At 35.7% G+C, this 24,533-nt stretch overlaps 1 protein-coding gene, 1 long non-coding RNA gene and 1 pseudogene across 3 annotated transcripts in view; 2 read left to right on the top strand and 1 right to left on the bottom strand.

Moving 5' to 3' along the window:
* The window catches only part of LOC141539626 (uncharacterized), a 34,674-nt gene extending 30,374 nt beyond the window's left edge, over positions 1 to 4,300 (top strand). The window contains exon 3 of the long non-coding RNA XR_012481345.1: positions 4,209 to 4,300. This is a non-coding gene — a long non-coding RNA (uncharacterized LOC141539626). The remainder of the gene's footprint in view (positions 1 to 4,208) is intronic.
* Positions 2,669 to 24,533, bottom strand: part of NVL (nuclear VCP like) — a 75,985-nt gene continuing 54,120 nt past the window's right edge. For both annotated transcript variants that reach the window (XM_074262636.1, XM_074262637.1), the window contains exons 18-23: positions 23,659 to 23,758; positions 20,164 to 20,270; positions 17,937 to 18,013; positions 15,094 to 15,182; positions 9,371 to 9,441; positions 2,669 to 2,977 (exon numbers count right to left, since the gene is read on the bottom strand). In XM_074262636.1, coding sequence (XP_074118737.1) covers positions 2,933 to 2,977; positions 9,371 to 9,441; positions 15,094 to 15,182; positions 17,937 to 18,013; positions 20,164 to 20,270; positions 23,659 to 23,758 — 489 coding nt within the window. In that variant the 3' untranslated portion in view covers positions 2,669 to 2,932. The remainder of the gene's footprint in view (positions 2,978 to 9,370; positions 9,442 to 15,093; positions 15,183 to 17,936; positions 18,014 to 20,163; positions 20,271 to 23,658; positions 23,759 to 24,533) is intronic.
* Positions 13,221 to 13,777, top strand: LOC141539623 (GTPase KRas pseudogene; annotated as a pseudogene).

Genomic DNA, 24,533 nt, shown 5'->3' with positions numbered 1-24,533 from the left:
ATAGATTCTATTTTCACTCTATTTTTCTATTTTTAAAATTTGGTTCTTTGGTTCTAAGAGATTGCAATTTTACAGTTTCTTGAAAGGTGATCTTTTTTTGGTCATGTATTTCAGGTAATCCAATGATTCTTAAAACTTTTTTTGCTTCTGTTTCGCATGTCGACTGTTTTTGCTACAAGATAATATGTAACTTTTATCTTTTCAGTCTCTTGACTTTCATAGTTATTGTCTAATGGAGTCATTGGCTTCTGGACCAAAGTCGATTCTGATTTTCACAGAGATTTTTCTTAGGCAAGGTTTTGTACTCTCTGTGACAAGATATTAATTCTTCCAGTTCTTTGTTCCGTGGCTCTCATTTCTTTTCTAATTCCTCCCTTTATTTTTCTCATTTTACTAATAGAAACATATATAAACTTCTTGATTGAATCTGCATTGGTAGGACAGGGCTTTATCAATGAAATCCCAGGTCTGATTTTATTCTCAGTTCCTTCTTGAAATTCTTTTGAGCTTTCTGGAACACAAAAAAATGAAGACTCACCATGTGACACATTAAATTTGATTAGCTGAAGCAGGACCAATTATTTTGCCTGTTTAAAAAAAAAGGTGGGGGACATTATCAGTCAAGTTGTAGAAAAAGATGTGTCCAGTTTCCTTCTTAAACATTCCCTTTGTGAATGCTGGGATCACCGAAGAAAACAAAATACTGAACATTGCTTTTTGTGAGGTTATTCAAACTGGGACAGAAATGGCAGACACTTCAGCCCTGATCTAAAAATAGCACCTGTCCTATTTCTCTTCAAAAGGCCAAAGGATGCTAAGTTTCTTTGATGGAGTTTCAATAAAATCTCATCAAATGTTTGTTTAGAGGGAGTAGATGTAGTTGTACAGAATTCTACTACAGATATTTAATGTAGGCAGAGATAGAAAGATAAGAGAACATTTCCTTTGATTCCATATAATTTTATTTGTTTGTTCTCTCCCTTCTTCTTGCCAAGGCAATCAAAGTGACTTAACAGGTTGTAACCTGTAAATTATGCTAGCTGTGTATTGCTGATACATGTCTGAGTATCATATTCATACTCAGAAGATCCTCCTGATTCCAGGGCCAGTATTCCATCCACTGTACCACCTAACGGCCTTCTTTTCTCTAAGGCATATATATATATATATATATATATATATATATATATATATGTATATATATATATATATATATATATAAACCATATGTGTCATGATCTAAATACTATTTCCAGAAAAGGAATGATGAAAAAATGCTATGTGTGTTAAAATAATGCTGTTTTAAACAATCTAATTTGTCACAGGTTCATAGAATTTTGAGCTGGGAAGGAACTTTAGGGGCAGTCTCATCCAATCCTTCTCTCCACCCCATTTCACAGATGAAAAATAATAAGTCTATGAGAAGGGGAAGTGACTTGATCAAAGTTAACAAATTCAATCTCGAGTCTTCTGATCCCAAATTAAATGTTGTTTTTTCCCCCCCATTATGCTGTGCTTTAAGCCTAGTCCTGTATCTAATTCTCACCAGCAGCACCCTCCTCCTCTCCTACTTCATTGCCTAATTAAATCTTGAAAGGACCGATTTTAAAAAGCTTTTTATTTTTGATCTTATTTTGACTTCCCATCTTCCACACCTTCAATCTTTTTCTTAATCACTGATGAAATCTAAAGATGTCATGGTTGAAAGCCAATACACATAAAGCAGAGAGGTTTCAAACTAGGAGAATAAATTCTTTACAGAAGTGTGTTTCTCTTGCCTCGTAGGACAGTAATATAAGTTGATAACATATGAAAACTTATACTTTGTTGTACAATGATAAATAATCACATTAAATTATTATATAAAAATAAATTTACTAAAGCTTTTAAAAACTTTTTTTTTTGTATTCAAAGATATTTTATTCACTGTTTTTGTTTGTCTTACTCACTTTATTCATTCTCCTTCCATTTCCTTACAATGTGTTGTCTTTATAATCATTCAGTGAGAGTATAGAATATATCTAAATTTCATACAAATTTGAGCTGGGGAAAATGTGTGCCCAATACAGTATATGACTCAATACTAATTACCAAAATAGTATATGACTTAATACTAATTATAATAATGCAAATAATACAAATTCAATTCACAGGATAAATTGTAGACTTAACACTCACAGAGAGGGTAGGTAATGTCTCTATTTACTGATAATTGAAAATATTTAGAGAAATAAGTCAAAACCCTGATGCCTGTCAGAATCCTTCAAAGTAAAAAACTTTTCCTTTTACACAATAGATAACCTAGTTTCTTTTTTCTCTACCTGATATTTCTATTTCTATTTGTATTTCTCTCTCTCTCTCTCTCTCTCTCTCTCTCTCTCTCTCTCTCTCTCTCTCTCTCTCTCTCTCTCAGCAATATGCTAAATCTAAAGTAGCTCCTATACTAAAAATAAATTTCAGTCTCCAAATTTATAAATCCAAGATTAAAATGTCAGCAACTTCTTCCAAATGTGGGATTGCAAAGCACTCAATGATAAAGAGGGTAAGGACCAGACCTCAGATCACTATCTTAAAAAGGTATTTTTTTCTAAAACAAAAACTAAGAGGATCCTCAGAAGACAACTCATCCACAGTTAGTGAGAGTAAAATAAACTCAACTGAAGAAATATAGTATAAATATATAATTTATTTCATTTGGGTCTTTTACTTTTCAAAAGAAGTAAAATGAATGTCGCTGCAAAAAGTTCCACAGAAACTAAAGGGCTCTTCAGTAGTCGTTCCTGTTTACCATTTGATATTAAGCAGCTCACACTGGAAACTAGAGTTGTACCTGGGCCATCTTGAAAATTAAATGAAAATGTCAACTTTTTCTCTTCCACACAAACATATGATGTAACTGAAGCATTCTTCTACAGACCAATACAGAGTGACACTATCTGCTGAGAGATTGCCGAAGTTTTTCATACATCATTTGATCCTACAGATGCCAGAGAGAGAAAAATAGGAGAAGAGCATTAGGTTGCTGAAACGGAACATTGATACTACCCGTTTTATTCTCTAACATAATATATATATAGTTGTCTGCTTAAAACAGGTTCTTCTTTGATCTAGTTAGTAAAGTTTAGGGGTAAGTAAAATTACACACAGTACTGAGTAAGGACTGGGGTAGGAAGCAGAAATGGTGACTTTGGCCATAACATAGCAGCCAAATCAAAGTGTTTACAGAACCCATGTGAACATTCTTTTAAGTCACGAATGATTTGTCCCTGGCATAGAGTTGAATCTCTGCTTTCTCTTTATGCTATATTCAATTGGATTTTGTTTTCTACTAGCACCTAGCTAATTTTCCATCAGAGTTCAACTACCTCAGCAGGGCAAATGAATATGGAACAAACTAGCTTCAGGGAAGGTAAACAGCAGTGGTAGCCTAGAGCCTTTGCTGAGTGTTTTAGGATTTTGCCTGCCCAGTTTAATGTGCCTAGGCCACAGCAGTCGGGAAACAGAAGAGACAGGGAGGGCAGGAAGTGTTAAATTTTAACTCCCCACAGAGGTGGGAGAAAACTCCTAAATGCTCATTTACATTTCAATACCACATTGCCCTTTGGGCAATTCTCAGAAGCTAAGAGCAGTACGTGCAGTTATTTGAATTACAGATGAGGTAGTAACTATTAAGAGATTACTTGGGAACAAAGTACTTCAGAGCTAACAGAAGCACTAGTTCTCTTTTTTAAATATTTACTTTCTTTTTCTTGAATATGGATGTAGTTAGGTAATTACATCTGTAATAATTTTCAAGATAAAAAATGTGACTATGAAAAAGCAATCAATTTTGAGTAATCTCAAGGGTGACAATTACATTTTCCTACTAAACTTGGCAAAGCCAATTAGTAAAGCAATCTTTAGAAAGCTACGAAAAGTAACTGTCCTGATTTTTTACCAAAATATGAGGTAAAGCTTATGGAGTGTGAAATAAGGGAAAGGGGAGTTGTGAATTAATCTACAGATTGCTTTAAATTTCTGGAACAAATAATAAATAAGCATTACACCAATTCTCATTTGTCAAAACTTTTCAAATCAAAACTACTCTCACATATTACTTTCCTTGGTGGCAATTTCCTTTATCCCTTTCTTCCCTTATTCAAAAAAAGAAAACAAAAACTAATCAATTAATAATCATTTCTTTTCTCTCTTTCCCACATCATTCCCAGCTGACTCTTTCCAAAAAAATTAAGAAAAGAACAAGAAAATATGCCTAACAAACACGCACAGTCAAGAGAGGAAAATTCCCTCACAGGTCACCTTCAAAAACATCTTACTTATTTTTTGGATTTGGAGTTCACGCCCCCTCTGCCAGGAGGTGGGAAGTCTGCTTCATTTTTGATCTCTGGTAGTTTGTCAACTGCATTGATAAGTTCTGAAGTCTTTCAAAGTTATTTTTCTGCATAATATTGTTGTCTCTGTAAATAATCATCTCACTCTGCACCAGTTCTCAGAGGTCTTTTTATTTTGTTGTTTCATAATGTTCTTGTGAAGCATTATTCTATCACATTCATATACCATAATTAGTTTAGCCGGTTAGGGGTTAGGTGGGCCACTCCCTTAAGATTCCAGGTTTTTGCTACTATCAAGAGAGCTGGTAAAAATATTTTTGTACATGTGGGTCTTTCCCCCTTTTTTCCTTCCATCCCTGATTCTGATCAACCAAGAGAACTAACTCTCTACCCTTAAGGCAAACACTCTAGGTCTTTACATTTATATTCCAGTTAAAATCTTAACAATTTACACCAATCAATATTTATTAAGTACTTACTATGTACCAGACCTTGCCATAAGTGCTAGGGATGAAAAAAGAGACATATAAAAATTCCTACCGTCAAGAAGCTTACAATTTAATGAAGGAGACAACGTGCATATAAATAGACATACATGTGCACAAACATGAACACATACACAAAAGAGAGAAAAGAGAGAGAAAAAGAGGGAGAGAAGTGGAGAAAGAGAGACAGGGAGGGAGGGGGAAGGAAGACAGACAGACAGACAGAGAGGGAGAGAGAGACAGAAGAAGAGGGAGAAAAAGAGGGAGACAGAGACAGAAAGTGACAAAAGAGAGAAAGGGAGAGAGAGAGAGAGAGAGAGAGAGAGAGAGAGAGAGAGAGAGAGAAAGCACTATAGACAGAATAAAAAGGAAGGAAATAATAGAGGGAAGACAATGGAATTAAGAAGGTTGGCAGCAATGTGGATATGGGGGGGATAAGGTAAGAAATAGAAATCTTCATCCATGATTACAAGAAATCTATAAATAGAAATTGAATAAATGTGAAACAGTTAACTACAAGGGTAATATAGGAAGAACTATGAGGAATCAGGGAAAATGGAGCTTGAGCTGGTCTTGACCGACAAGCAAGATTTTGAGGCAAAGGTGTGGACAGAATATATTTCACAGGCAAGAGACAGCCCATAAAAAGGAAGAGATGAGAAGTGGATGCTGGAAAGAGAGGTGGGTATAAGGTTATACAGGGTTTTAAAAAAGCTAGACAGAGAGGTCTTTATATTTGACTCCAGAAGCACTAGGAGCCTCCTGAGTTAGCTGAGTAATGAAGTGACGTGGTCAGATTTGAACTAAAGAAAAAATATTTTGGCAGATTTGTGGAGAATTGACTAGTATAGAGAAAGATTTGAGATAGGAAGTTGATATCTGTGTGATCAATAAGAAGGGGGTCAGATATGAGAGATGTTGAGGTAAAACATTAGGAATATGTTGACTTGGTGGAGACTAGAGAGCCTCCCTCTCTATCAGTGTCACCAATTCCAAAGACCAGGAGCCTAGTGCCACTTAAAACACAAGAAATTCAGTAGATATTTAAAGTTTCCTTTGTATTTCTACCAATTTTCAAATGTTTAAAGTTCCATTTAACTTTTCCTTTGCCCTCATAGTTAATAAACACATTCATTTTTATTATATTAACTTATCTATGACAATTTAATCAACACAACGCAAAGTCCTTTGAATATGGGCATGCATTGGCTAATATACCTTATTATACACAACTAGATTATAGATACTATCTTCTCATAAAGAATGAATTCTATTTTTGCCATTGTGTAAGACTTAATTATAAAATATTGACACTGTGAATATTTGATAATCTCTCTGAAAACTGGAGATCTCTGATCAGCACAAAAACTAACCATGATTTTATAGTACTAATGATGAAGAATATTACCTATACCTTTGAACTGAAATAATATGCTCAATATGCAGAATGAGAAACATTTCTAGACATGTGGGGATTTGTTTTGACTGTGAGTATACTATAAGAGTTTAGGTTTTGTTTTTATTCTTTTTCCTCCAGAAGGAATAGGAATGAGGGGAAAAAAAAAATTGTTAAACAAAATTATTATTATTATTTTTTTTTTTGGCAAAAAGGCAATGTGGAGTGTGAGCAAGCAGTGAGAGAGAGTTCACATTACATCTCCCATCTCAATGGCTTTGCATACAGGATGTCCCCTTGGTTAGAATGGTGTCCACCTCAAGGAATTTATGACCAGAGGAGAACTAGAGATCATTATTGATCACAAAATAGAAGATTTTGATTACATCAAACTAAAAAGTTTCTGTACAAATAATACTAATGCAAACAAGATTAGAAGGGAAGTAACAAATTGGGAAAATATTTTTAAAAACAAAGGTTCTGACAAAGGTCTCATTTCCAAAATATATAGAGAACTGACCATAATTTATAAGAAACCGAACCATTCTCCAATTGATAAATGGTCAAAGGATATGAACAGACAATTCTCAGAGGAAGAAATTGAAACTATATCCACTCACATGAAAGAGTGTTCCAAATCACTACTGATCAGAGAAATGCAAATTAAGACCACTCTGAGATATCATTACACACCTGTCAGATTGGCTAAGATGACAGGAACAAATAATGACAAATGTTGGAGGGGATGTGGGGAAATTGGGACACTAATACATTGCTGGTGGAGTTGTGAAAGAATCCAGCCATTCTGGAGAGCAATCTGGAATTATGCCCAAAAAGTTATCAAACTGTGCATACCCTTTGACCCAGCAGCGCTACTACTGGGATTATATCCCAAAGAAATACTAAAGAGCGGAAAGAGACATATATGTGCCAAAATGTTTGTGGCAGCTCTTTTTGTTGTAGCTAGAAACTGGAAGATGAATGGATGTCCATCAGTTGGAGAATGGTTGGGTAAATTGTGGTATATGAAGGTTATGGAATATTATTGCTCGGTAAGAAATGACCAGCAGGAGGAATATAGAGAGGCCTGGAGAGACTTAAATCAACTGATGCTGAGTGAAATGAGCAGAACCAGAAGATCACTGTACACTTCAACAACAATACTGTATGGGGATGTATTCTGATGGAAGTGGAAATCTTCAACATAAAGAAGATCCAACTCACTTCCAGTTGATCAATGATGGACAGAGGTAGCTACACCCAGAGAAGAAACACTGGGAGGGGAATGAAAATTGTTAGCACTAATATCTGTCTGCCCAGGTTGCATGTACCTTCGGATTCTAATGTTTATTGTGCAACAAGAAAATGATATTCGCACACATGTATTGTACCTAGACTACATTGTAACACATGTAAAATGTATGGTATTGCCTGTCGTCGGGGGGAGGGAATAGAGGGAGGGAGGGATAATTTGGAAAAATGAATACAAGGGATAATATTATAAAATATATATATATATAAAAAAAAAAAAAAAGAATGGTGTCCACCTCCTTACATCTGGTTCAAATTTCTAGCTTCCTTCAAAATTCAGGTGAGCACCTCCAACAGGAAGCTTGCAATGATCCACTAGTTGCTAGTGTTCTCCCTCCTCCCTTTTCTTTGTCATCTTTTGTTTTCAACATTCCAAATTTTGTTCTCCTCCTCACCCTAAAGGATGTACACTTCTTGAGGTAGGGACTGTATTTTTAGCCTCATAGTGCCTCGAACACAGATGTTTAAAAAAAAATGTTTCTTATATTCTGATGCAATCTTCTAAATGAGAAGAAGAAATTCCACAACATTGCTTTGAAGCTAGGCCTGGAGTCTGGAAGCCTCATCTTGCTGAGTTCAGTTCTGGCTTCAGGTACTTACAATCTGTGTGACTCTAGATACACCACTTGACTCCATTTGCCTCAGTTTTCTCCTATGTAAAATAGGCTGGAGAAAACAAAACCCCAAGTGGGTTCACAAAGATTCAGACATGACTGAAATGACTGAACACCACCTAAGGGGGTGTGGAAGGAGATTCCAGTATGAATAAAAGGCCAAGTGGAGTAAAGAAATTGTACGGTGTGTAATGGGGATAATAAATCTCTTAGCTAGGATACCAAGAAAAGTACAGCTAATTTGGCACTAGTCAGTCAGGGCCTTGAATGACTACTTAACAATACTTAACACTGACTCTATGGAGCAGACCATAAGTAATCCATTCTATACAATTGTTATGGATTTCAAAATAAGATTTTTCAATCAGTAGTCAGAGTGAGGGAAAACTTGAAGCAGAATGTGGTCAATGGTTAATGATATAAAAGTTATTTTAAAATAACAGTTAATAAGGTAAAAAAAAAAGTAAAATATTCTTTTGGCCAAGAAACATTATACTTTGTGAATGCTACCCAAGGAGCCTAAAGACAATAAGATATTCAAGTGAACATGGATTTTCTATTAGTGTTCAGTTCAGATCCAATCCATCTTTGTATTGGATATCATATCCTATGTAATCTTCACAAGAACTGGTTTTTATTTCATAACAACAAGTCTTTCTATTGCTTTTATTATAAACGGAACACACCAACAATCAGAAGTGAACATTCAAAACCTGACATCTGATATAAGGAAGTAAAAAAGAGAAAGTATCAGTAATTTCTTAACCTCCTTCCCATCAAAAGGAGAAGATATGATTTCTACTTCATTGAAATGAACACGGGAATAAGTAATTTCCTAACTAATGCATTGTTTAACTTAAATAAAACCTGGTTGTGATAAGAAGCCATTAGGTAAGAAATATGAAGTCCAACAAGTACTTAAAAGAATACTTATTTAAGTTTTTGAAAGTTGTTTAAATTTTTAAAAATTTCATATTTAAAAAAATTAAGACACGAGAAATAATTTTACAGACATCAGAAATAATTTTTTTCAATTCCAATGATAGCTGAACAATTTTATTTTTACCACATAACAATTACTGTTTCTGGTTCTATCCTAACTTATCCAAAACCTTGAGTATTGCTGAATTTTTTCCTTTCATGTAGTAGTCTGGGATTTTCTAAGAAAAGAGAAGACATGATGAAGGCAAACCAGAAATGGCTTCAAGTCTATTCCCGTTTTCATTTTCTTACCTCTTTTGATGTAGAAGGTTTCACTTTTTTAAAAGCTTCTTCAAAGTGCTCCTGGCTAACCTTGACTTCTCCTATGGAGAAAACATACACACAATAAATAAGAGATCCCTGCACTCTCTGATTAGGTGAACGACAGCCAAATTTCTCCTACATATTCTTTCATTAAGACACAGATTTGGTGAGATTCATGTTTCACTTCACTAATTTATTACAATCTCCTCTCAGTTTCACAAATCATGTTAATTTAATCATAAAACCGTATTCATTTATCAAAAGTGGATACTGAACTTCCAGTGCTTTCTGAAGCACTAAAACATTAACTAAAACTTATTTCATTTTTCCCTGATAATCTCAAGAGGATTGGGGTTACTAATCCTGTTTGCTCTAAGTTGCTTTAGCTTTCAGACTTAGCACAGTAAGCTAGTGCATCAGGAATCTGTGACTTCTGCATTTCACTGCTGTGATATGGACAATGGCACAATCTGCAACAATCGATTGATAAAAGCTTATAAAAGAATCAATCCCACCTCCTTGAAGGTATATGAAACACACTATTCAAGAAGATTTTCTTCTGTTGTAAAATTTTTCTATGTCTTGAAGCTAATATATTAAAATGTTTTCCATGGTCTGCTCTATATCAGATGTTTTGTTTTATTCCTTTTGGTTTAGACCCGTGTTTTCATCCTTGTAGAACTTTCCACTGCTCTTTGTAATTTACAGTCTTAGAGGTACCGGAGGCAATTGGTCACACTGCTAATATATGTCAAAAGTCAAACCTGAATCCAGATCTTTCTTATTCAAAAGACAACCAACCTTCTATACTCATACAGTCCACCCTCTCTCTCAAGTGAAGTACAGAAGCCCAGAAGAGTTTCTAAGTGATAAACTACAGCTTCCTGATAAAAGTAACATGATGTAAAAAGGACATTCATTTATGCCTATAATATTAGAAATGAAATAAGATAGCCTGGAAAAGTTAAGGTTTAGTAAGAATGTTATTAGACGGTTTCCTTTTTTTTTTTTTTTTTTGCTGAAGCAGTTCGGGTTAAGTGACTTGCCCAGGATCATACAGCTAGGCAGTGTTAAATATCTGAGACCTGATCTAAACTAGGTCCTCCTGATTTCAGGGCTGGTGCTCTAACTACTGCACCACCTAGTTACTTACCCCTGTTTCCAGCTAGAGGAATAACTTCCACCTAAGTGTATCTCTCTCTCTCTCTCTCTTTTTTTTTTTAAGGCTGGGGTTAAGTGACCTGCCCAGGGTCACACAGCTAGGAAGTGTTAAGTGTCTGAGATCAAATTTGAACTCGGGTCCTCCTGAATTCAAGGCTGGTGCTCTATCCACTGCGCCACGTAGCTGCCCCCCACCTAAGTGTATCTTAATCTCTATAAACTGTAGTTATAGGACACTGGATTAAGTCAGCAACAAGATGGCAGAGTAGTCAGTTTATCCAGTCCCCACAACCTCTCAAAACTCTCCATTACACAAATTATGTAACAATGAGAAAGAGCTTCAATTCCACCCTTCCCTCAGTAACCCTCCTTGATCTCCTTCACTCTGGGCAGCAAGGCTGCACTAGCAATCCTAAACCAAACCACAGCCCCCGGTCTCCCCCTCTCTTTCCACTGCAGTGGAGACCTCAGCTCCAGACAGGGAATGGCTGCTTGGGGCTTGATGGCCAGCTTGGCCATGACCTTTAAGGAGCAATCTGGAAACATTAGTGCAGAAGGGAGGCAATGGATGGGGTCACAGGGGGCAGAGTGAGGGGGAAGGATGAATTGTGGGCAGCACTCTAGCTGGGCCAGTTCTGACCACCCCCAAGTCAGCTGGGGCAGAGAGCCAGGCCTGGATCTAGACTGGTGGGATTACCCAGTGTGGGAGAAGGTGAACATGTTTTGAAATCCAGCCCCCAAGCTTGGAAACCATAATCAGAGAGAAAGGACTCAGGAAGTGAGAGAGAAAGAAAATAAGGGGAGGGAGAAAGTAAGAGAGAAGGAGAAAGCAGGGGAGGACAAGATTTAAAGGAAGAAGAAAATTCAAAGAACTTGAATATTAATAGATAAATAGGAATAATAGAAACAGAAGGAAATATGGCCTCTAGATCTAATAGTAAGTTCAGAAATCTGAATATTGGGGAAAAAAGGGGAAATGATCCAATACTTAATAAGACAGAACTCTGTGGAATTTGAGAACATGATTACAACATACTATTCCTGCGTGGTTTGAAAGAGAGATGAGAATGAAAGCAAAAAGGAAAAGGGGAATCCATGGGGGGAACCCTCTAAGACAACGGTAGAACATACCTGAGAGGGGAGCTTAGAATGGGTACCCTGGAAATTCTGATTATATGAAGAAAACAGAGAGACCAGATAATTTTAGGGGTCATGAATCAGAGGATTAACAGAAAAGAAGAATAATGAAGAGTGAGAGAAATTCTTTTTGGAAAGAGGAGCAAAAAAAAAAAAAAAAAAAAAAAAAAAAAAAAAGTAAAAATTAACTAAGCATTAGCTGAGGAAACAAAGAAAGGGGGGCAATGTTAAGTAAAAAAAGGGGCTAAGGATGAGACAAGAGTCAGTCGGAATAGGGGAACCTTAAAAAAAGATTACAGTTAACTGAAGGAACATAATACCATGTTTACAGCAAAAGAGATGATCTAAATTTGAAAATCTTCTGCAAAGATTACATTAATGCATTTAAAGTAAGATGGAAACAGTCAAATGGGGAAAAAAGTCTTCACATGAGATTTCTCTGTAAAGGTCTTAATATTCAAGATAATATCAACTATGTAATTTGGTATTCAAGATAAAAAATATGCACACTTATACACATACATATATGTATGTACACAACATATAACAAATAATCATTCCCCAACCGATAAAATCATTAAAACACATGAAGAAGGGCCTGAGCCATGAGTCATCTGTGCTCTCCCCCAAAACCCCCTGAACACCTTGAAAAAAACGCCAGAAACAATTCCTGAAGCAGCAGAAGTTACATAAAGGAGGAGTGAAATTTTCCAGTCCAAGGCAACTCAGAAGGTTGGTAGGAAAGGTCTGTTGCTCCTGGGTGAGAGTGGAGCACAGCCCCAGTCCTAGCAAACTCAAAGTAGGCCTTGGGAACCAGTGAGTCAACAGGGGCCATGCCAACTTCCAGAATTCTCAGCCTACAGAAGGTACAACAATCAGAAGGGGATTACAGGGGTTTCTTTGCTAGCTCTGGGGCAGGACTCTGCTGCTTTGCACATACTCAGATCTGGGCCGGACTCCTGGGGAGCAGTCCAGGCCGAGGAGAAGCACTCACCCACTAAATTTTGTGGCCACAGTTGCAATGGGGATTCTCCTTCCTCCTTAGGGTTCCAGAAAAGAGAACTTGTGGTCATTAGTAGGCCAGGAGATCAATAAACACATCTCTCCTAGGTCACACCACCTTAGAAGAATTGTAAACTTACAGGTCCCTAGGAGGATCTCTGAGAACAGCTGTACAAAACCCCTGAAACTTGGGGCAGTGTACCCTCCAACCTGCAAGCAGAGCCCCACTTTAACAAAGAGTTAAAAAGCAAGAAATAGACTCTGGGGAGATGAACAAACAGTAGAAATAAACTCTGCCTGTAGAAAGTTACTATGGGGACAAGGAAGATCAGAGGAAGATAACAAAGTCAAAGTTCCTACATCCAAAGTCTCCAAGAAAAAGAGAATTCATAGAAAAGCTCAAGAAGGATTGTGGAAAGCAAGTGCAAGCATTTGCTCAGGGACCGACTTCCACCGGCCAGCGGGGGCAGGAGCAGCGGAAGCAGGGGCTGGCCCTGGGCTCTACAGTGGTCCTGCACAGGAGGGAGGTGCACTGAAAATGCCTGACCATGGCCTAGTATAAATTGGGGCTGGTGGTGTAGGCAGGAGGGCCTTGACAACCCAGCTAATCAGAATCATTGCAAATGAGTATGATTTCATAGTAGAGGATTTCTACAGGAAACAAATGCTAACTGATAAGAGTCCTATCTCTTGGATATTCTCAACACAGCAGGTCAAAAAGAACACAGAGCAATGAGAGACCAGTATATGAGGACTAGGGAGGCCTTTCTATGTTTATATGCCATGAATAATACTAAATTATTTGAAATTATTCACCATGATAGAAAACAAATAAAAAAGAATTAAGAGATTCTTAAGATGTACCCATGATCCTTGTAGGAAATAAATGTGATTTACTTTCCAGAATAGTAGATACAAAACAAGCTCGGGACTTAACAAGAAGTTATAGATTTCCTTTCATTAAAATATCATTAAAAATAAGATAGGGTGTTGATGATCCTTTTACACATTTGTTTGTGAAATTTGAAAACATAAAAAATGAGCAAAAATGGTAAAAAGAAAAAGAAGTCAAAGATAAAGTGTATAATTATGTAAATAAAATTTGCTTTCTTTCTCAAAGTATATTTAACACACCCACATAAACACACAATAGCTTGCATTTATAATAAGATGTGCAAAGCAATTTATGAGTCTCTCACCTGACCCTCACGATCTGTAGGGTTTTACAGGTGCTATTATTATTATTATTATTATTATTATTATTTTTTTTTTTTTTGCTGATGACTTTTCCAGGGTCACACAGCTAGGAAGTGTTAAATGTGAGATCAGATTTGAACTCAGGTCCTCCTGGCTTTAGGGCTGGTGCTCTATCCACTGCGCCACCTAGCTGCCCCCATAGGCGCTATTATTATCTCATTTTACAAATAATGAAATGAAGGCAGACAGAAGCTCCGCAGTTTGGCTACCTCTGCATGCAGGTCTGACTCTAGGTCTGACATTACCCCTTGTGTCATCCAGGCTTCTCCAATGTGAAGGTGAACCCCTTCCCCACCTCAGCCTTTGGCCCCTGCAGACACGCCCACAGGAGGCTCTCTTGGAAGCCCTTCCCCCTGGAGCTCCGAGGGCCGGCAAGTATGTAATTATGCAAATCTAGAGAAGCTCTTGAAGCTCTTGAAGACCTACATCCAGAAACAGTCCTCAAGGGCAGCTACCTTGGCAGGACGTTACCAAATGTTTTAAAATGTAAACAAACAGAAGCCATCAACATGAAAAAAACGCCCTTGGTGTAAAGCCTGGGACCTGCTGGTGAGCTCCCAGACTACCCAGCACCAGCACAGCCCCCACACAGGTCCCCAAGGACAAGCATGGCAGGCACCAGGCAAAGGCCAAGGCCAGAAAGGCGGCTCCTGGCTTGGCTGCAGGCGCCCCACCAGGCTTCTCCCTCGGCACCTCACGTTTGGAGTTTTCTCATTTCCTCCTTACTCCCTCCCCTCAAACCCCTAAGGCAAGCAAAGGGAAGTAGGCAGGATGGTGACCAGAAGAAGGTCTATAACTGGTTTAAGGTCACCCAGATAGTAGTCAAGACTAGAACCCCAGCTGGCTGATACAACGTGAAAGGCGATCAATGGGCAAAGCCAGAAAAATTTTGGTCCCAAATTTTGACATGATATTTGTTCTTTTAAAAATTACAGGTTTCTACAGGATAAATTTATTATCACAGAAACTATTAGTCACTGAAATGAGGCTGTTTTCTAGAGCAGCTTTAAGCAATCTCATCAGAAAAAATGTCAGTTTTAATGTAATAGTTAAAGAAGAGAATACGTTCTCATGTCATTAGAAATTCTTGCTCTGAAGAGATTTCTCAACAATAAAAAATAAACTGGAATTGAAGGACCTAAAGATATGATTACCTTTTTTATCTCCACTCTTGTGACTTGCCATTTCCTGTCTTAAGACACAGATGGAAGCTTCTCGTATCAGAAGATAAAGATCAGCACCTCTGCAACATAGAGAAATAGATACTAAGGTGATTGGTTCTCAATGCCTGAAATTATTACATATATTGAAAATTGCAAAAGGGAGAAGAATTTTTCTCACAAGAGCAAAAATCACATGCTGATCAAAAACACCTCAAACTGCGGAAAGAGACATATATGTGCCAAAATGTTTGTGGCAGCTCTTTTTGTTGTAGCTAGAAACTGGAGGATGAATGGATGTCCATCAGTTGGAGAATGGTTGGGTAAATTGTGGTATATGAAGGTTATGGAATATTATTGTTCTATAAGAAATGCCCAGCAGGAGGAATACAGAGAGGCCTGGAGAGACTTAAATCAACTGATGCTGAGTGAAATGAGCAGAACCAGAAGATCACTGTATACTTCAACAACAATACTGTATGAGGATGTATTCTGATGGAAGTGGAAATCTTCTACATAAAGAAGAGCCAACTCACTTCCAGTTGATCAATGATGGACAGAAATAACTACACCCAGAGAAGGAACACTGGGAAGTGAATGTAAATTGTTAGCACTACTGTCTATCTACCCAGGTTACTTACACCTTCGGAAGCTAATACTTAATGTGCAACAAGAAAATGGTATTTACATACATATATTGTATCTAGGTTATATTGTAACACATGTAAAATGTATGGGATTACCTGCCATATATATATATATATATATAAAAATATTAAACCAAAAAAAAAAAAAAAAAAAAACACCTCAAACTAAATACTCATGGAAGGAATTGGCCAAAGAGAATGGAATAAAATGGCTGAGCCTGGAAGGAAGGTGATTTGAGCTTTTTTTAAGGATATTTTTTCTACCCTTGTTAACGTTAGAAAATTAATACATCATTCTATCTTATTACAAAACTTATATTAGCTATATCAGCATTTGATATTTGAATGACATTTATACTTTGAAGAGAGAAAAACTATTAGTCCAACTTTAAAGTTCTTGAAGTGCCACATTTTCAACCACAAACCTAAGAAATGTGAAAAATGACATGCATATCAAATGTTTCAAGTAGAGGGAATACAAATATTGAAAAATGTCTGATATGTTTTGTTTATGCAAAAAGAAGCTCAAGTTTACAAGCTTAAGTAGATATATCAACTATTTATGGAAAACACAGAAAGTTGACAGGACTTTACTTTTGTTGATTTTATCAACTTAAAAAAATGATCTGGTATAAGGTTAACTTGTGATATCCAATTGAATGGTCCTGACCCACAGAAGCAGCAAGTACTGTACTGCCTATATTATAAGTTTTAAAAAGTTCATAAAAGTTATGTTTTGTCAAAGAGCTTAGTTACTTAAAAGGTACTTAGTTACTTAAAAGACCCCAATTCTCCTCTGTCACACTATGATCTTAAGATGAAAAAGAACTTCAAAACTTATTTACTACATAAGGTTGAAAGAGGTCTGTTTACTAAATATAAAAAGCTAAGACTCTCCAAAATTACTTAAAGAATTAATTATTAATTTGCTGTGTGACCCTGGGCAAGTCACTTTGTCTCAATTGTCCCAGCAAAAAAATAAACAGACAAATAAATAAATATTAATTTGGAGATGTGGAATTAAGGATTTTTATGGTGCTAATTATATACTAATTTTTTTATTCTACCCACCAACTGTTCTGTAAATGGAAGTTATTATTATCTGTCGTTAAGAATGACTTGCTACTTGTTAGAAAAGAAACAGGATTTCATTATAGCACCAAAATTTTGCTCAGATTTGCCAAATGCAGTCAAGTAAGAGAAATGATAAAAGTGAATAGAAAGATCAGTGAAGCTCATCCCCATACTAAAAAAAAAAAAAAGCTATGTGCTGTCAGTTGAGCAATCATTTCCCCATTTCATTTTTCAGATGCAAAAGACAGCATGTGTTCTTATAGAACAAATTTTAAAATTGCTTATAAAATTTCCAAATCCATGAGAAATAAAGCTACTAGTTAATTTAGGGCTAAGATTTCACTACATAAACTTTGCTTTGTCACTAGATATTTTGAAATATAAATATCTGAGCAATGTTTCCAAATCATAAAGAATAGTTATAAATTTTAGTGTTGAATCAACATGTCATTTTTTTGTTCTTGCATCTAGAAATAATTAAGGATGTTAAGACATATACACTTTAAAAGCAAAGATTAGAATGTTTGAGTATTAGTTTACATACATTTCTGAATCACACAACACAATTTTTGGTATTTTTTGCCCATGTTAAGGAGTATAAGAAACTTAACGGTATTTTCCTGTTAAGTAGAACTGGGAAATAAATTAACTCTTACAAAAAAAATTGGCAATAGTGTTATTAAAGCAAAGGGGCAGCTAATTGGTGCAGTGGCTAGAGCACCAGTCCTAAAGTCAGGAGGCCCTGAGTTCAAATCTGGTCTCAAGACACTTAACACTTCCTGGCTGCATGACCCTGGGCAAGTCATTTAACCTCAATTGCCCTAACCAAAAGAAAAAAAAAAGTCTGAAATTAAAAAAAGAAAAACCTATTTGGTGAATAATTCTTCCAACCAATAGCAGGCCAATAAGCTACTGTTAGTGAAAAATTTCAGTACTATCCACTTGAACAATTTGGCAACAGACAGAATTTGTGTAGAGTAGAAACAATAGAAACAATACGAAGGAATGTAGGAATTAAAGGTCAGCAGATGAAATTTCACACTCAGTAATACATATTTCAACATCTCACCAAGACCATTCCTTTTTTTTAAATTCGAGGAAACAATAAATACTTACGAGAAATAATCACATCGAGGATCATAAGCAATGGCCTCCAAACTGACAGAAACATCCAGGGGAGGTGTGGTTCCATTCTAAATGGGGAAAGAGAATTGAACACTTTTGGTGATTTTTGTGGGAATTCCCTCTTGAGAGAAGGCACTCATTGCATAATGGTAACCAAGAACTGATGATACCTAAAATATTTTAAATATTTCATCTCAAAAGATACAAGGTTCAGAAATGGATGATGAATTATGCAGTCTATTTTAAAGATAACACAATCTACATTTATGAATATCAAAGAATTTTAATTTTATTTGAGGAAAAAACCCAATACTAATCACAAGATAAATAGCTATACATTTTCTTTACATGGCTAAATTATCTGCATTCCATAATGACACAATAATGCTAGACTGAGACTCACTTCCATCATTTATACTAGTTTTATGAGCAGGGGGAAGGCATCTAATTTTTCTGCAGTTGTTTTCTAATCTATCTTTTGCATATAACTTATAAGATTGTTATAAAGGTGAAATAATAAATGTAAAAACACTCTTCAAACCTTAAAGTGATAGATATGTAAAGCCAATTCTCATTTAATTTTACAAGTTGAAGAGGCATCAAGAAATAAGTGGGTATCCACTTATTAGGAAATGGATAAACAAAGTACCTCATATATGCCTGCCTGCCATCCATCCATCTATCTCAATGAACTCAAAGCCAGAAAGAAAGATCCTAGAATACCAAAATATTGTACTTTTTACAGTATCAGAGAACTGGAAATCAATTCCCTAGGTTGGGAAATGGCTAACACGATACACGAACTATCACAGAATGCTATTTTGCTAAAAGAAATGACAGGAATACAAACAATCCCAAGCTAACTAAGTGAACTGATAAAGAGTAAAGTAAGCATGATCAGGAAAACAACCTACACAATCTAGTGAATATTGTATAACTATAATGAGCAAACCAGGATCCAGAAGATGTTAAAGAATACAACCTCCCTTCATGGTAAAGGAGTGGATTATTACAAAGGCTATCAGATGTGGTCGATGTGTTGGCTGATTTTGTCTATTTTTTTTTTTTTGTTTCCTCTTTAGATTGGTTGGGAAAGGAAAGATGGAAAAAAATGAAATTTTATTGAGATCATGTTTTTCCATTATCTACATTTCCCAGTGGAACTCACCTCTACTCAGAGAATGACTCCCTATAAAAAAAGTATTATGAGAAATAACAATCTAGCAAAAAATTCTGATACACTGTTATTTACACTGATGTAATCAATGCACATACAACCTTTCTGTCTCTGAATATTTTATTCTGCAACAGTTTATATAACTCTTTCCCTGCTTTTTGAATTCATATGCAATGTCTTTTACAATAAATTATATTCCTTTATATTTATGTATCACTACTTATTTAATCATTCTCCAAGTAATGGATCTCTAATTTATTTTCAGTTCCTTGCTATTATAAATATTTTTGGTATATATAAAACCATTCATTTTAATCACTGACTTTGGAATGTAAAAAGCATCAATTAAAAAAAAAGAATGCTACGATATAGAAAAATGTTATAAAACCAGGTTTTTAGTTCTAATATTGCATTTAACAACAGCACATACAATTCAATCCAGTGGTTTAAAACTCTGGACATTTAAGAAAAGCCTAATTTGGCTACCCTTTTAGTAAACAAACTTGCCACTAATTTCTGTTAAGCTCAAATACAGTAAGATATTATGCCTAAGATTATACTTAGATTTCTCTTGTTGAGGCACCTTAACAAGATGAAAATTCTTTTAGTCTGTTTAAGTAATCAAGCATGAAAAACTAAATAGTAAGTTAGCTAATTCATCCTAATTTTGAGGAGCTGATTTTGAGCCTGGGAAAATGAGAATCAAAACCTTCTGAATTCTGAAAAATACTTCCATCTATAAACTAAGCAAGAGTTATATGAAAAGAAAAATCTTGGATGTTGTTTTCAACTACTTTTTTTTTTCCCCCCTGAGGCTGGGGTTAAGTGACTTGCCCAGGGTCACACAGCTAGGAAGTGTTAAGTGTCTGAGACCAGATTTGAACTCAGGTCCTCCTGAATTCAGGGCTGGTGCTCTATTCACTGCACCACCTAGCTGCCCCCTCAACTACTTTTTTATTTCATACATTACTGCCTAAATTATGCTAATCTGCCTGAAACTAAGGCCTTTTTAAAATGGTAAGCATGATTCCCTTTACTCACCTTTGTGATTGTTTTCAAGATGGCAAAACGGTCAGCAGGAGATGGCAAACCCACAAAAAGGATTTTATCCAGCCGTCCAGGACGCAGGATAGCCCGGTCAATAGAGTCTAGTTAGGAAATGCAAATGCTACTAAAAACCATTTCCATGAAAGGTAGAAATCAGAACCAATACTCACATTATATTTTTTATAAAATACTCTTATCAGTTTAGAGACTTTTTATTTTGATGCTGTAGCAATGACTCAGAATATCTTTGTAACTTTTCTTTGGATTATCTGTTGTACAACATTAGCCTTTGATAAAATGTATAATATTGTTAAAAGGATGAACTGAAGCATGTAAAGAACAGAAAGATGGGCAATTGATTCAACAAGAGATATTCTCATTTTAAATTATTTTTAGCAAATTTAATGGTGATTAGTGAGACTTCAGAGTTATATCAGCCCTAGTTCTGTGAGAAGAATATTGTGGAAGACAATTACATATCCTTGGAGCTAATGTTATCAGTAATTATCTGAGCTGGTCCAATATGGGAATTCTTAAATTCTTCTGTACTACTTCAGTCTTATTCTTGGATTTTAGATTTTGTAGAAATACCTGACAAACATGAGATTTCTTATTCACTTAAGTAGCTGTGATTATTAATTTCTTACACTCTAAATCACTATGGAAATAAACTTCACCAACCCCCCCTGATTTCCTGTACAAGTGGGAATTTATTAGATATGAGAGAGAGGACTGAGTGGCAGATTAGATGTTTACAATTAAGATACTGGTTTCTCAGCAAGAAAATATCACCCTATAGATCAATTGGTAGATAATTTGAATGTAAGGAGGATATAGAAAGAAACTACCTATTATTAGAAAGATCTATGTATATGGAAGAATTCATGAAGGAAAGTAGCTCGACAGAGGCACAAGTGATAACATTGGTAATTATGATTACATAAAATTAAAAGTTTTTGTATAATCCAAACCAGTTCAGCTAAAATTAAAAGAAAAGCAAGAAATTGGGGAGAAAAATCTTTGCAGCAAGTTTCTCTGATTAAGGTCTCATTATTTAAAAAATATATTGCATTTTAATTTAATTTAGGAGCCATTCTCCATATGATAATTAAAGGATATGAAGTCATTTTTCAAGTAATAAATCTAAACTATCAATAGTAATATGAAAAAAAAATTTAAATCACTAATTACTAAAGAAAAGCAGATCAGAACTATAAGGTACCAATGTTGAAGTGGCTGTGTGAAAACAAGTAAATTAATAATGTACTGTTCGTGGAACTGTGAATTGATCCAGCTATTCTGGGAAGTAATTTGTAACCATGCCAAAAACCATTAACTGTGCATGCTCTTTGTCCAGTGAGTTGACTGCTGGATCTACACCCAAAAGAGATCAAAGAAAAAGAATTTAAGGACCCATAAAAAAAAATGTGTAGCTAAGTGGGTGGATAGAGTGCTAGGCCAAGAGTCAGGAAGAGCCGAATTCAAATGGGGCCTCAGACATTTGCTAGATGTGTGATTCTGGGTATCACTTAACCCAATTGGTCTGTGTTCTCATTTGTAAAATGGAGAGAGAAATGGCAAACCACTTCATTATCTTTTCTGAGAAAATCCATGACAGAGTTAAGCATGACTGAAATGACTGACAGCAACAATTAATTTAAAAAAAAAAAAAAAAAAACATAAACATGTGATTTTCTAAATTGATCTATAAAATAGGGGTGGATTATGTATTGTCCTTGTAATTGACAGTTATAAAAAATTCAGATGAAATAAAGTATGTGAAAAAGCTTTAATTGGAAATAGTGGGAAATGTCTAATAGGACCTTATATTCCCAGTGAAAGAGGTACAAAATTTGAGCAAGACAGATCTCTGTCCCCAGGGAGTTCATTGCCTAATGGAGGTAAAACAAATATGAAATACATTAGAGGCATTCAAAAATATATAAAAGTATGCATAGGCAAAGGGCCTTTTTGGACATCATCTCACCTAATCCTTTAATTTAACATATGAGGAAATTAAGGCCAAGGATAGTCACTTGCTCAAATGACTATTGAGGTCTAATTCAGCCCCTAACAGGCAGTGAGTGTCCATTACACTATACTGTCTCAAACAAGTACAGGTCTAGTTTCTGGGAGGTTCGAGAGAGAATATAACTGCTGACAGAGGAAGGATAGGAACAAACTGGGTCAGGCTTCCTAGAAGAGGAACCTTTGCACTGGGATTAAAAAGATGGAAAAATATTTAAAAAGATAGAAATGATAAAGAATGCAAAAGATGGTATTCAAGACACAGGGAAGATCATGCACAGAGGCATGAATAGTAAAATATAAAGTGTGTACAAGAAAGTAGTTGGGTTTGAAAGAGGGTATAGAGCACCTATGAGTAAGCGGTATGATTTTGAAGACTAGAAAGTAGGATATGTTTAAGATTCTAGAGGACCCTAAATCCTAGGCAAAGAAGCATGAATTTTACTTCAGTGATAGGGTTTCTATACACTTAATAAAAAAAGAAAAACTATTCCAGCACCTTGAATAAAGTAGGATATTAATAAAAGTTTGTTGACTGGAATAAAAAAAGGACAGCTGCAGCTTGACTACTACTGTTCTGTTTATTTCTCTGGGCTTCAATATTCACACATTAAGTATGGAATGAATTATTTCAAATCTAAACCTACAATTATATAATTTTTTGAAGACAGTTTGCAATCTGGTTGTCAGGGAATATCTATCCTACTCTTGTCTGATCTCACAAAAACCCAGAGTATTAGAGAATTTTAATGTCCACTTCAATAAGTTGGAGTAGTCTGAAATAATGTCATATACACAATTCCATGTGAATTACTTTCCTACCTTCATATATAGCTGGGTTTTTTTTTTTCTTTTTAACATTCTAAACTTGAAGAGAACTAGCAAACACAATTGTCTCTTGACATGGCATACTATTATCTCTGAGTTACAAGGGAGGATAATTGAGATAAGTGATTTGTCAAGGACTTTGAGAAAGATTAATTATAAAAGCATTGTGTGTCAAGTTTTATTCAGTATTTTCTATATCGTTTTTATTCTCTGAAGTCAATAAAATTTAGAGGATAAATAAAAGAGGAGAATGGAAAAAAGAAGCTAAACAAAAGTACAAAACATTTTGATAAAGGGGTCCAGTGACTACCTACTTGTTGAGCTCAGACTATACTTGGGGTCAGTTCACATTTCTTTTTTAGTTCCCACTGCTCTCACCACTAGGGCTGAGGACCCAGATTTTCAGTGCCTTTTCAGATGATGAGTAGGTCTCAGCTCTTGCCCTCACAGGGGTGGGAGCCTGGCTTCCTTACCTCTATGATCATTTCTCTCTGTCCTGGAACAGCGACCCACAAGGGGATAATGGGTTACTGTGCTGCCCAAATTTCTCTGCGCTTATCACAAATTGAGAAAAGAACACTTATTCTCAGCTCTGAAAGCTCTTTTGTCTCATTTTAGTCCCCAATTTCTCACCTGGCCTGTTGGTAGCTGCCAGAATGTAAACCTGCTGCCGGGATTCCACACCGTCCATTTCTGTAAGAAGCTGACTCACTACCCGGTCACTGACAGCCGACTGAAAAAGAAGCGGGCTTCCATGAAACACAGAGAGAAGCAAAAAAACAACCACCAATCAGCTTCCTAGACCAAAATGGAAAAACCCATCATATGACAATGTTTGTTAAATTTAAATCAACTACTTTTGTAGCAGAAAATCTAGTGCAGACACACCATTTAGAGGATATTTTTGGAAGGTCTGGCCTAAGATTAATGAACCTGGATGATTCTAGAATTCACAAACTTACATAGAAAAGTTTAAAAGTTTTCTAATACATTTTTCTGTTATTCTGTTATTTTCTTTTTCTTAATGTTCTTCAGATAAGTGTATTGGCTGTTACACTACAAAGACTAAGATAAGATGCAAAGCACAAGATAGAGCAGTACAGATAATGACAAATAAAGGAAGCTGGGTGGTGTAGTGCATAAAGCATTGGGCCTAGAGTGAGGAAGACCTGAGTTCAAATCCAACCTCAGGAACTTTCTAGATCTGTGAACTTGGACAAGTCATTTAAGCTCTGTTTGTCTTAGTTGCTTCAACTATAAACTGGGGATAATAATAAGACCTACCTTGTAGGATTATTGTGATAAGTTTTTTTGAAGTATCTAGCACAGTGTCTGGCATACAATAGATGCTACATATTTATTTCTTTCCCTTAACTATTCCTCATAAAGGAAGAATAAAAGCATGCAACAGATTACAGTAAGAGTGAAAGGTAGTCTTACACCAAAATCAGGTCAAAATGGGTTCATGACCTAGGCATAAAGAATGTGATTATAAATAAATTAGAGGA

The sequence above is a fragment of the Sminthopsis crassicaudata genome, chromosome 4 (assembly GCF_048593235.1).
Source record: "Sminthopsis crassicaudata isolate SCR6 chromosome 4, ASM4859323v1, whole genome shotgun sequence".
Classification (NCBI taxonomy): Eukaryota; Metazoa; Chordata; class Mammalia; order Dasyuromorphia; family Dasyuridae; genus Sminthopsis; species Sminthopsis crassicaudata.
This window is presented reverse-complemented; position numbering and strand designations above follow the sequence as displayed.